Here is a 12,808-nt window from a genome sequence, read left to right as displayed (position 1 = left end):
CTAGTCTTTCCATCACCTTTGGAAACTTTTATTGCTGTTTATCAACATGAGGACCAAAGTTGTGTCAATGAAAGCCAAAGCAGCCACTAGGAGACTGAGAAACAAGAATAAACTGTTAGTGACATCAGCTAAACCTCAGGCTTACCAAAATCAACTGTTTGGAACATCACTCAGAAGAAAGAGAGCACTGGCGAGCTTACTAATCGCAAAGGGACTGGCAGGCCAAGGAAGACCGCCGCAGCTGATGACAGAAGAATTCTCTCTATAAAAAAGAAAAATCCCCAAACACCTGTACGACACATGAGAAACACTCAAGAGTCAGGTGTGGATTTGACAATGATCACTGTCTGCAGAAGACTTCATGAACAGAAATACAGAGGCTACACTGCAAGATGCAAACCACTGGTTAGCCGCAAAAATAGGATGGCCTGGTTACAGTTTACGAAGAAGTAATTAAAAGAGCAACCACAGTTCTGGAAAAAGGTCTGTGGACAGAAGAGATGAAGATTAACCAGAGTGATGGCAAGAGCAAAGTATGGAGAAGAGAAGGAACTGCCCAAGATCAAAAGCATACCACCTCATCTATGAAACGCGGTGATGGGGATGTTATGGCCTGGGCATGTATGGCTGCTGAAGGTTTTGGTTCACTTATCTTCATTGATGATACAACTGCTGATGGTAGTAGCATAATGAATTCTTAAGTGTATAGATCCTATCTGCTCATGCTCAAACAAATGCCTCAAAACCTATTGGCCAGTGGTTCATTCTGCAGCAAAACAATGATCCCAAACATACTGCTAAAGCAACAAAGGAGTTTTTCAAAATGAAAAAATTGTAAATTGTTGAATGGCCAAGTCAATCACCCGAACTGAACCCAAAATGGCCTTTATTAAAATCTGACAATGTGCACTTTAACCATATGTGATTTTTTCTATTACAAATCGCAAATTGTGGAGTAGAGAGGCAAATAAATAAATGATGAGTCTGTTCCAAACATTGTGGAGGGCACTGTATGACGACCAAACGTCACCGGTCTTTTACAGGTTTGTTTCCCCCCCCGCCACACCAATCAATCTTAAGATGGGTCCTGACCAATCTAAAGAAGGCTCCCCCAGAGCCGCTGCCTGACCCGCTGAATACTCCAGCACTGTGTCCCTTTTTTTTGGTAAGCCAGCATCTGCAGTTCCTTCTTTAAGACAGTTTGATTGTAACTCTGCTTAATAATTAAAAAAAAACTAATGTGAAGCAAGTATGAATTTTGACTTGGCTCTTGATGTGTTTTGATGGTAAGAATATCTCATTGAATATAAATGCACACCTCAATGACGGGAAGATCTGCATCATGATCTAATTACTCATAACAGCCGAATAGAGCTATTCACAACGCACATGCCAATATTCACACATCATGATGTGTTTACTTAATTTCCAGTAAAGTCCCCTCTTCCGCCCAGAAGTGTAAAAATATCCTATTAGTAAATATTAAAATGTTAAATCAACAATACCTCTTCGCTGTGGGCCGTACGACCCATTCTGACAACTATTTCTCAACCTTTATCGTCTCCAACACCTTCACAATATGCACAACCCTCTTAGGTATATAAAATTACAAGAGGCAGAGATAGGGTACAAAGCCAGAACGAAGCCAGGACCCTGGATCGCGCTGCCAGGGGTGGTGGTGGAGACAGCTACGATAGTGGTGTTTACAAGACTTTTAGATAGGCTCATGGATATGCTGGGACTGGGGGAGTGTGGATCACATGCAGGGAGAGGAGACTTGTTTAATCTCGCGTCATGTTCAGTACAGGCACCGAGGGCCGAAGGGCCAGTTTCTGTGCTGTGACGTTTTATGTACGTTATTGACGACCCAAAAACAGGCAAGCACATAGGAAAAAATGCCTTTGTTGCACAGGTGAAAATAAATCTTTAGTGGTTGTATTACAACACTATTGCTCATAGACATGCACACTACTCACACGTCAAGTGTGTATAATTGTCATATATATACCTGAAACAGAGCAATTAAATTCTTACTTGCTGCACCTTTTAGATAGACACATAGATACACAGAAAATAGGTGCAGGAGTAGGCCATTCGGCCCTTCGAGCCTGCACCGCTATTCAATATGATCATGGCTGATCATCCAACCCAGTATCCTGTACCTGCCTTCTCTCCATACCCCCTGATCCCTTTAGCCACAAGGGCCACATCTAACTCCCCCTTAAATATAGCCAATGAACTGGCCTCAACTACCTTCTGTGGTTGAGAATTCCACAGATTCACCACTCTGTGTGAAAAATGTTTTTCTCATCTCGGTCTTAAAGGATTTCCCCCTTATCCTTAAGGTGTGACCCCTTGTCCTGGACTTCCCCAACATCGGGAACAATCTTCCTGCATCTAGCCTGTCCAACCCCTGTAAGTTTCTATAAGATCCTCCCTCAATCTCATAAATTCTAGCGAGTATAAGCCAAGTCTATCCAGTCTTTCTTCATATGAAAGTCCTGACATCCCAGGAATCAGTCTGGTGAACCTTCTCTGCACTCCCTCTATGGCAATAATGTCCTTCCTCGGATTTGGAGGCTCAGCGATGTAATAACATAATAAATGCACAGAATATAGTAAATAATCAGCAATACTAGGAAACACGAACATAATACTGTAAAACCATTACTACACAGTATAACCATAACAAAGTCCACAGTAGGGTCGCCGACATCTGCAGTTCGAGCCCGCTAGTTGCAGCAAAGCTTGCAACAGTTTTGAGTTTTGCCAAGTCTCAATTTGCGACCAGCCTTGGATAGTTTTTACACTCCATATTATAAGAACATCTAGGGTATATTTATACCTGTAAATTACAGATGATCAGATGAGTAATGAATAATGAATAGGATAGACACAAAATGCTGGAGTAACTCAGCAGGTAGGACGGCATCTCTGGAGAGAAGGAATAGGCGACGTTTCGAGTCATATAGACTGAAGAAGGGTCTCAACCCGAAACGTCACCCATTCCTTTTCTCCAGAGATGCTCTTTGACCCGCTAAATTACTCCACCTTTTTGTGTCCATCTTCGGATTAAACCAGCATCTGCAGTTCCGTCCCTAAATAATGACCCAACATGGATTAGCACCTTCGAGACAATTAAAAATCAACAACAGAAAAGGATCAAAGTAGAAAATCCAATGATCAACATAGGATACTGAAGAAGGGACTCGACCCGAAACATCGCCAATTCCTTCTCTCCAGATATGCTGCCTCACCCGCTGAGTTTCTCCAGCATTTTTTGTCTACCATAGGATACTTCAAACATCTCACCTACCCCAAGTTCTCGATTCGTTTCACAAACCTCAGTTCAATTCAAATATCCAGCTTTCACTGTTTACCGCCTCGCAGTCAACAAAATTAAAATTGTGAAGAGAGTAATCGGATCGTCAACAACCAAGCGCAACACGAAGAGGATGAAACCGACCTGCTGCGAACTGCGACATCAATTATTAAAATATGATGGGCTGATAGAAAAATATTTCGCACGCAATATTACTCACCTCGTAGAACTCAAATGACGATGCCCAGAATTGAGAAGGATTAAAATTTGCTGATGCAAACACGGTATTACGGATTGTAGTGGAGTAGATTTACGGATTGTAGCTCTAGAGCCGTTTCTCCCCCTTCGCATGAAAAGCCGTAAACAAGGACACGCGATATTGTGTAGATAAAAGGGTAGAAATCCTTATCCTTCCCAACCTTCTCCAAACACAAAACACACACACACTCGGGATCCAATTGCAAAACTGATGGGTGTACAAATGCAAAATCAACTGGAATTAATCGCAGCAGCCGCTCCTACTGCCTGAATATTTAACGTCAGAATGCCCAAGCCATTCTGTGCTGTAGATATAAATACAGTCTTGTTTTCATCCCGTCATTGAAGGGGAAAAAATAGGTAGACCGGGGAGTGGAAATTAGAATTGTTTTTTTTTAAACCAGTATCTGCAATCCTTGTTTCTATTAGGAACTGGAATGGGCAATAGATGCCGGCTCCTTTACAAGCCGCTGCGGAAGGAGTTGAATTGAACTGGGTTATGTGTAGTGGTGCATGCATGTATGTCCCTGCAGCGCCTGTATGTATGCATGTATGCCTGTATGCCCGCCGGCCGGCCGGCTAACCGGGCTCCCACCTGCACTGCTGCCGGCCGCTCCCTAGCAACCAGCCCGCCGCTCGGGCCCGGGCTCCATCCAGGCGCGGAGAAAGACACGGTCAATCCGCCGGGGCTTCAGACGGCGACGGCAGAGCGACACTGTTGCCTGGAGGCCGCCGAGCGAACACTTGCCAGTGGCCGACAGGAGGAGGCGACAGACAACAAGTGTATGGATGGCCGGCCTCCCTCCCTCCAGCCGGGCGCGCTGACGTCACCGCCAGGACGTGCTCTCTGCCCCCGCCCTCCAGCCGGGCGCGCTGACGTCACCGCCAGGACGTGCTCTCTGGCCCCGCCCTCCAGCAGAGCGCGTTGACGTCACCGCCAGGACGTGCTCTCTGGCCCCGCCCTCCAGCCGAGCGCGCTGACGTCACCGCCAGGACGTGCTCTCTGGCCCCGCCCTCCAGCAGAGCGCGTTGACGTCACCGCCAGGACGTGCTCCCTGGCCCCGCCTTCCAGCCGGGCGCGCTGACGTCACCGCCAGGACGTGCTCTCTGGCCCCGCCTTCCAGCTCCACGCGCTGACGTCCACGGCCAGGACGTGCTCCCTGGCCCCGCCCCTCCAGCTCCACGAGCTGACGTCACCGCCCGGCTTCAGCGCGACGTCCAGCCCCGCCGCGACGTTGCCAGGGTTTCCGCGCAGCGTAACGCGTCAGCGCGCGTGCGTGGCGGAGGGCGAGCGGTGCCGGATCACAGCGCGCGGGGTGAGGGCGAGGGGGGTTAGAGGCAATGGTCCTATAGTAGCTACAGCATCTTTGGGTAGAGCGGGGATGGGGAGGGAGAGGGAGGTGAGGTGAAGGGGGTGAAAGGGTGATGGAGGGGGAAGGGGAGGGGGTGAGAGTGTGAGGGTGAAGGTGAGGAGGGGAGGAGTGAGGAAGAAAGGAAGAAAGGTTGAGGGTGTGAGGATGAAGGTGTGAGGGAGGGATTGGTGAGGGTAGGGAGAGGGGGGGTGAGGATGTGTGGGTGAGGGGGAGGGGGTGAGAGAGGGGGAGGTGAGATGGGGTGAGGATGAAGGGGTGAGGGGGAAGGGGTGAGAGTGGGGGTGAGGGGGAGGTGAGAGGGGGTGAGGATGTGTGGGGGGAGGGGAAGGTGGTGAGAGTGGGGACGAGGGGGGGAGGTGAGAGGGTGAGGATGAAGGGGTGAGGGGGAAGGGGTGAGGGGGAGGGGTGAGAGTGGGGGAGAGGGGGGGTGAGGATGAAGGGGTGAGGGGGAAGGGGTGAGAGTGGGGGTGAGGGGGAGGTGAGAGGGGGGGTGAGGATGAAGATGAGGGGGAAGGGGAGAGGATGTGTGGGTGACGGTATGACATTGAGGATGTGTGTGAAGCTGAAAGGGTGAGGATGAAGGTATGAGGGAGGGGGGTTTAGGATGAAGAGGTGAAGGTGTGAGAATGTGGGGGGTTAGGGTGTGAGGGTTTTCTGTGTGAGGGGGCGGGGGTGTGTGAAGGTGTGGGTGAACATCTGGTGGGAGAGGGAGAATGGTGAGGAGGGAGAGAGATGGTGAGGATGAGGGAGGGGTTGAGAGGATGAGAGGTGGTGTTGCGGGGAGGGGACATGGGATGGAGGTGAGGGGATGGGAGGGGTAAGGGTGTGAAGGTGTGGGTGGGTGAGGGTGATGATGTGTTGGGTTGAGAGGGAGGGTGATGGGATGATGATGAGGGGGGAGTGAGGGAGAGGAGGTGAGGGTAATATTGGAGCAGAACGCAAAGTGTTGGAGGAACTCAGTCGGTCAGGCAGCATCCGTGGAGGGAATGAACAGATAATATTTTGTGTTGGGACTCGTGTTTAGAATGTTGGTGTAACATTAGGAATATTCGGTGCAACATTAGAAATATAGTGTTGGGGGAAACTCGTTGCGTTGGGGGAATGGGTGAGTGGTGGAATATTGTGCTAGGGGAACGGGGCCCAACGGGTCCCACTTGGTCTAGTTATTCTTAAAACTTAAATAAAGGTCCATCTATGAAAACAGTCAGTGAACTGAAGGGCTGATTTGTTTTTCTCTCCTCAGATGCTGCCTGCCTTGCTAAGCGTTCACAGTGCTTCCTAATATTAATGAGGATTTCCAGAGTCTTCACGTTTTTCCCGCTGTGGTTATTGTGTTCTTCGGGTTCCCGATGGCACTGTTGACAAGGGGCTTCGTGCCTTTGACTCCGACTGCAGAAGCACTTTGCCGGATGTTCAGGTACTGCATATTTGTCACAAGGTTGTCCCTCGGGCAATACAGAGGCACAGCGGTAGAGCTGCTGCCTTTCCTCTGGAGTTACAGCCTACAATTATGTACTTACAGTATCTCCATTGTAGGACTTGAACCCACAGCCTTTTCATCTGCTTTCATTTGAACCATAGACAATAGAAAATAGGTGCAGGAGTAGGCCATTCGGCTCTTCGAGCCAACACCCCCATTCAATGTGATCATGGCTGATCATCCCAATCAGTATCCCGTTCCCCATATCCCCTGACTCGGCTATCTTTAAGAGTCCTATCTAGCTCTCTTTTGAAAGTATCCAGAGAACTAGCCTCCACCGCCCTCTGAGGCAGAGAATTCCACAGACTCACAACTCTCTGTGAGAAAATTTGTTTCCTCATCTCCATTCTAAATGGCTTACCCCTTATTCTTAAACTGATGCCCCGGGTTCTGGACTCCCCCAACATCGGGAACATGTTTCCTGCCTCTAGCTTGTCCAAACCCTTAACAATCTTATATGTTTCAATAAGATATCCTCTCATCCTTCTAAACTCCAGAGTGTACATGCCCAGCTGCTCCATTCTCTCAGCATATGACAGTCCCGCCATCCCGGGAATTAATCTTGTAAACCTACGCTGCACCCCCTCAATAGCAAGAATGTCCTTCCTCAAATTAGGGGACCAAAGCTGCACACAATACTCCAGGTGTAGTCTCACTAGGGGCCTGTACAACTGCAGAAGGACCTATTTGTTTCGATACTCGACTCCTCTTGTTATAAAGGTCAACATGCCATTCGCTTTCTTCACTGCCTGCTGTACCTGCATGCTTACTTTCTTAGACTGATGAACAAGGACCCCAGATCCCGTTGTACTTCACCTTTTCCCAACTTGACGCCATTTAGATAGCAATCTGCCTTCCTGTTTTTAATACCAAAGTGGATAACCTCACATTTATCCACATTAAACTTCATCTGCCATGCATCTGCTCACTCCCCCAACCTGTCCAAGTCACCCTGCATTCTCATAGCATCCTCCTCACAGTTCACACTGCCACCCAGCTTTTTGTCATCTGCAAATTTGCAAATGTTACTATGAATCCCTTCATCCAAATCATCGATGTATGTTGTAAACTAGACTAAGTAGGACCCGGTGGGTCCCAGCATCACATGGGAGGGCTGGTCACCAACGCAATATTCCACCTCTCCACCAATTCCAATACTGCTCGACAGTGGGGGGCTGTCTGTTGCGCTAATTTGAGTGTTGCGGGCCGAAGGTACTGGTTTCCAGGGGGCTAGTATAGACCTTGTGGGCCGAATGGATTCTTGGTCTGGCAGCCAACTGTTGCAACGATTCTAAAAGCCAAGCCAAAGCAAACAATTGGGCTGCAGCCACCGGACAACCAAAATTCATTTTGTGAACACAAACTTTTTAAAAAGGCGATCAAACAATTGGGCTGCAGCCACCCAACAACCAAAATTCATTTTGTGAACACAAACTTTTTAAAAAGGCGAGGCAAACAATTGGGCTGCGGCCAACTGACAAACAAAATTCATTTTGTGAACACAAACTTTAAAAAAAGGCGAGGCAAACAATTGGGCTGCAGCCACTTTACAGCCGCATCGAGGGGACTCACTGTGAAGTAGACGTGCGTTCAGTGTTACTCGCAGCTCAGAGAGCCATGACCCTCTCGCTTCCTGGGTCTGGCAGAGACTGAGTGAGGTGCTACACTTATGGGTATTATAGTCCCTCCCCCTGCCACCAGCGGGGGCAGCAGAGAGAATGGGGAATTTAAAAAAAACATTAATATATCTCAGATTTTTTATCAATGGGAAAAATCCTCTGGTCCCGGAAGGCAGAGGGGGGCTCTGAGCAAGGTGGTCAAAATTGACGGCCGTAGGTGGCGACGTTCTCTCGGAAATCGCAAGACACAGTGGGCCAAAAGCGGTCAAGATCAGACTTTTAGTAATATAGATAGATAGATAGATAGCTGCGGTCGCAGCACCGAGCCTTGCGGTACCTCACTAGTCACTGCCTGCTATTCTGAAAGAGACCCGTTAATCCCTACTCTTTGTTTCCTGTCTGCCAACCAATTTTCTATCCATGTCAGCACTCTACCCCCAATACCATGTGCCCTAATTTTGCCCACTAATCTCCTATGTGGGACCTTATCAAATGCTTTCTGAAAATCCAGGTACACTACATCCACTGGCTCTCCCTTGTCCATTTTCCTAGTTACATCCTCAAAAAATTCCAGAAGATTATTCAAGCATTATTTCCCCTTCGGAAAACCATGCTGATATGGACCGATCCTGATACTGCTATCCAAATGTGCGGCTATTTCATCTTTTATAATTGACTCCAGCATCTTCCCCATCACCGATGTCAGGCTAACTGGTCTATAATTCCCTGTTTTCTCTCTCCCGCCTTTCTTAAAAAGTGGGATAACATTAGCTACCCTCCAATCCGCAGGAACTGATCCTGAGTCTATAGAACATTGGAAAGTTATCACCAATACATCCATGATTTCTCGAGCCACTTCCTTAAGTACCCTGGGATGCAGACCATCAGGCCCTGGGGATTTATCAGCCTTCAGTCCCATCAGTCTACCCAACACCATTTCCTGCCTAATGTGGATTTCCTTCAGTTCCTCTGTCACCCCAGATCCTCTGGCCACGAGTATATCAGGAAGATTGTTTGTGTCTTCCTTAGTGAAGACGGATCCAAAATGCCTGTTCAACTCATCTGCAATTTCCTTGTTCCCCATAATAAATTCACCTTTTTCGTTCTTCAAGGGTCCAACTTTGGTCATAACTAATTTTTTCCTCTTCACATACCTAAATAAGCTTTTACTATCCTCCTTTATATTCTTGGCTAGCTTACCTTCGTACCTCATCTTTTCTCCCCGTATTGTCTTTTTAGTTATCTTCTGTTGCTCTTTAAACATTACCCGATCCTCTTGCTTCCCGCTCATCTTTGCTACGTTGTACTTCTTCTCTTTTATTTTTATACCATCCCTGACGTCCCTTGTTAGTCACGGTTGCCCCTTACCCCCCTTGGAATCTTTCTTCCTCCTAGGAAGAGTCATGGAGATGGAACAGAAAGAGTCCATGCTGTTCATCATGCACATAATTTTGTAATAATACTATCCAAACCCAATTCCTCACATCCCTAGATTCTAACATACACAAGGATTAATTTTGAATGCCATTAATCTGCCATTTAGCCTTAAATGCTTTTCACCACTACGACTCTTGAGGTTTATAGATAGGCACATGGATGTGGAGGGAGATGGATCACATGTAGGCAGAGGTGGTTAGTTTAACGGGCATTATGTTTGGCCTGGATATTGTGGGCCAAAGGGCCTGTTCTGTGCTGCACCGTTCTATGCCCCTTGAAGGGCACGGGTGAACCCGATTGATTTTTCTGATGTTTAAGAAAGAACTGCAGATGCTGGGAAAATTGAAGGTAGACAAAAAATGTTGAAGAAACTCAGCGGGTGAGGCAGCCCTTCAGGTTCTCGACCCGAAACGTCGCCTGTTCCTTCTCTCCATGGATGCTGCCTCACCCACTGAGTTTCTCCAGCATTTTTTGTCTCCCTTTAATTTTTCTGATGATCTGCTGGGAGTGTCAAAGTTTAAAGGATCGGTATTGGGCATATTTTTGTACACAGAAGGTGGTGGGGGCAGATACGATAGTGGCAGTTAAGATGCTTTTAGATAGGCAGATGGATATGCGGGGAATGGAGTGCAATGGATGGCATGTAGCATCAGCATTCAACACCATTATACCCTCTAACCTGATCACCAAACTCGGTAACCTGGGCATCGACCCCTCCCTCTGCAACTGGATACTGGACTTTCTAACCAACAGACCCCAGTTTGTTAGGCTAGACAAGCACACCTCTTCAACCATGAACTACGACGTTCCATAGGGCTGTGTGCTGAGCCCCCTCTACTCCCTCTTCACCTACGACTGCACACCTGTACATGGTACTAACACCATCATCAAGTATGCAGATGATACAACGGTGATTGGCCTCATCAGCAACAACGATGAGTCGGCCTATAGGGAGGAGGTCCAGCTCCTAGCAGCATGGTGCGCTGACAACAACCTGGCCCTTAACTCCAAGAAGACCAAAAAGCTCCTTGTAGACTTCAGGAAGTCTAGGGACGGCACGCACACCCCCATCCACATCAACGGGACGGAGGTGGAACATGTTTCCAGCTTCAGGTTCCTGGGGGTCAACATCTCCGATGACCTCTCTTGGACCCACAATACCTCTACTCTGATCAAGAAGGCTCACCAGCGTCTCTTCTACCTGAGGAGACTGAAGAAGGTCCATCTGTCTCCTCAGATCCTGGTGAACTTCTACCGCTGCACCATCTAGAGCATCCTTACCAACTGTATCACAGTATGGTATGGCAACTGCTCTGTCTCCGACCGTAAAGCACTGCAGAGGGTGGTGAAAATTGCCCAACACATCACCGGTTCCTCGCTCCCCTCCATTGAGTCTGTCCAAAGCAAGCTTTGTCTGCGGAGGGCGCTCAGCATCGCCAAGAACTGCTCTCACCCTACCATGGACTGTTTACCCTCCTACCATCTGGGAGGCGCTACAGGTCTCTCCGTTGCCGGACCAGCAGGTCCAGGAACAGCTTCTTCCCTGCGGCTGTCACTCTACTCAACAATGTACCTCGGTGACTGCCAATCACCCCCACCCCCGGACACTCCTCCCACAGGAATAACACTATGTCTGTATACATGTAAATAGATTTATTTATTGAAATCATATTCTATGTCGCTCTTCCAGGGAAATGCTAACTGCATTTCGTTGTCTCTATACTGTACACTGACAATGACAATTAAAGTTGAATCTGTAGGCAGAGGAGATTAACTTGCCATCATGTTCAGCACAGACATTGAGTACAACCTGTTCCTGTACAGTACTGCGGTTTAAAGGGATATGGGCCAAATGGGATAAAATGGGGATAACTTGAGGAATCATTGGGGCGAAGGACCTGTTTCTGTGCTGTATGTCTCCTGCTTTCCACAGGTTTACATTTGCCCCCCCTTGAATTATTCTTCCTTTGATTGGTGTGGTGTGAATATGAACTGAGTGTAAATGTAAGCAGACTATAAGCTTCGAATTGGGTCTGAAGAAGGGTACCTGCCCAGAAATGTCACCTATCCATGTTCTCCAGAGATGCTGCCTGGCCCGCTGAGTTACTCCAGCATCTGCAGTTCCTTGTGCCTCAATCGAATGGTGGGTGGTGGAGGGAAGACTTCCGTCCTACTCGTGTGTTTTTGTATCTGTTGTTTACACTGGTTTTTCCGTTCCCGCCCCTCGCCTCAGTACCTCGCCGGTCTGTGCGGCCATACAGAAAATGACCAAGGTGCGGGTGGTGGACAACAGCCCCCTCGGCAACACCCCGTACCACCGGCCACCCAAGTGCATTCACGTCTACACCAAGAACGGCGTCGGCAAAGTGGGCGACAAGATCTTGCTGGCCATCAAAGGGCAGAAGAAGAAAGCTCTGATCGTCGGCCACAAGATGCCTGGCCCCAGGATGACGGCCAGGTTCGACTCCAACAACGTGGTGCTCATCGAAGACAACGGCAACCCCACGGGGACACGCATCAAGGTGCCCATCCCCACCAGCCTGCGGCGGCTGAAAGGCGAGTATTCCAAAGTGCTAGCCATTGCTCAGACGTTTGTCTGACTGGGAACCACCAACTATGGCCATCACATTATGAGACTCAATCACTTCCTGCAGCTTGCATGGCTACTGCTCTTCCTTCCAAGTTTTGAAGTTGGTTCTGCACTACCAGCTCTCCATTTTATATATTAAACGTACTTGATGTTCTAGCTGTCTATGAACCTTATTTATGCTACCGGAATATTTCAGCACACTTTGTAAACTCCTAATCAACATATCATAGGAGCAGAATTAGGCCATTCAGCCCATCACACCTACTCTGCCATTCAATCATGGCTGATCTATCTCTCCCTCCTAACCCCATTCTCCTGCCTTCTCTCCATAACCTCTGACACCCGTACTAATCAAGAATCTATCTATCTCTGCTTTAAAAATATCCATTGACATGGCCTCCACAGATTTTCCTCACAAAATAAATTCCTCCTCCTCATCTCCTTCCTAAAGGAACACCCTTTAATGACCTCTAGTCCTCGACTCCCATTAGTGGAAACATCCTCTCCACATCCACTCTATCCAGGCCTTTCAGTATTCGGTAAGTTTCAATGAGGTCCCCTCCTCATCCTTCTAAACTCCAGCGAGTAGAGGCCCAATGCTGTCAAACGGTCATCATATGTTAACCCCCCAATTCCTGGGATTATTTTTATAAACCTCCTCTGGACTAAGACCTTCAATGGTGATGTTATTAGCAATGATGGGTATATAAAAATGGCTTCCAGAGGAAG

The 12,808-nt window shown here is 48.1% G+C and overlaps 2 protein-coding genes across 5 annotated transcripts in view; one reads left to right on the top strand and one right to left on the bottom strand.

The window, feature by feature from the left end:
• The window catches only part of LOC129697565 (CSC1-like protein 2), a 138,134-nt gene extending 133,750 nt beyond the window's left edge, over nucleotides 1–4,384 (bottom strand). For 2 of the 4 annotated variants that reach the window (XM_055636235.1, XM_055636239.1), the window contains exon 1: nucleotides 4,176–4,383. The gene's annotated coding sequence lies outside the window, so the exon portion shown is untranslated. Of the gene's footprint in view, nucleotides 1–3,542; nucleotides 3,727–4,175 lie in introns of those variants that run through there. The other 2 variants (XM_055636238.1, XM_055636236.1) reach the window with 2 other exon arrangements.
• Nucleotides 4,385–4,840: 456 nt separating this feature from the next.
• Nucleotides 4,841–12,233, top strand: LOC129697566 (39S ribosomal protein L14, mitochondrial-like). Its single transcript, XM_055636240.1, has 3 exons — nucleotides 4,841–4,896; nucleotides 6,197–6,370; nucleotides 11,723–12,233. The coding sequence occupies exons 2-3, from the start codon at nucleotides 6,303–6,305 to the stop codon at nucleotides 12,087–12,089; spliced, it is 435 nt and encodes a 144-aa protein (XP_055492215.1). The 5' UTR covers nucleotides 4,841–4,896; nucleotides 6,197–6,302; the 3' UTR covers nucleotides 12,090–12,233.
• The last annotated feature ends 575 nt before the right edge of the window (nucleotides 12,234–12,808 follow it).

This window comes from Leucoraja erinacea, chromosome 5 (genome assembly GCF_028641065.1).
Source record: "Leucoraja erinacea ecotype New England chromosome 5, Leri_hhj_1, whole genome shotgun sequence".
Classification (NCBI taxonomy): domain Eukaryota; kingdom Metazoa; phylum Chordata; class Chondrichthyes; order Rajiformes; family Rajidae; genus Leucoraja; species Leucoraja erinaceus.
Note: the sequence above shows the minus strand (reverse complement) of the source record. Positions and strands in the feature narration are given on the sequence as shown.

Excerpts from the sequence above, each read along its gene's own strand:
- LOC129697566 (XM_055636240.1), top strand. The coding sequence starts at position 6,303 with ATGGCACTGTTGACAAGGGGCTTCGTGCCTTTGACTCCGACTGCAGAA. Across the intron at positions 6,371-11,722 it reads GCACTTTGCCGGATGTTCAG|TACCTCGCCGGTCTGTGCGG; the intron begins GTACTGCATATT and ends CCCTCGCCTCAG.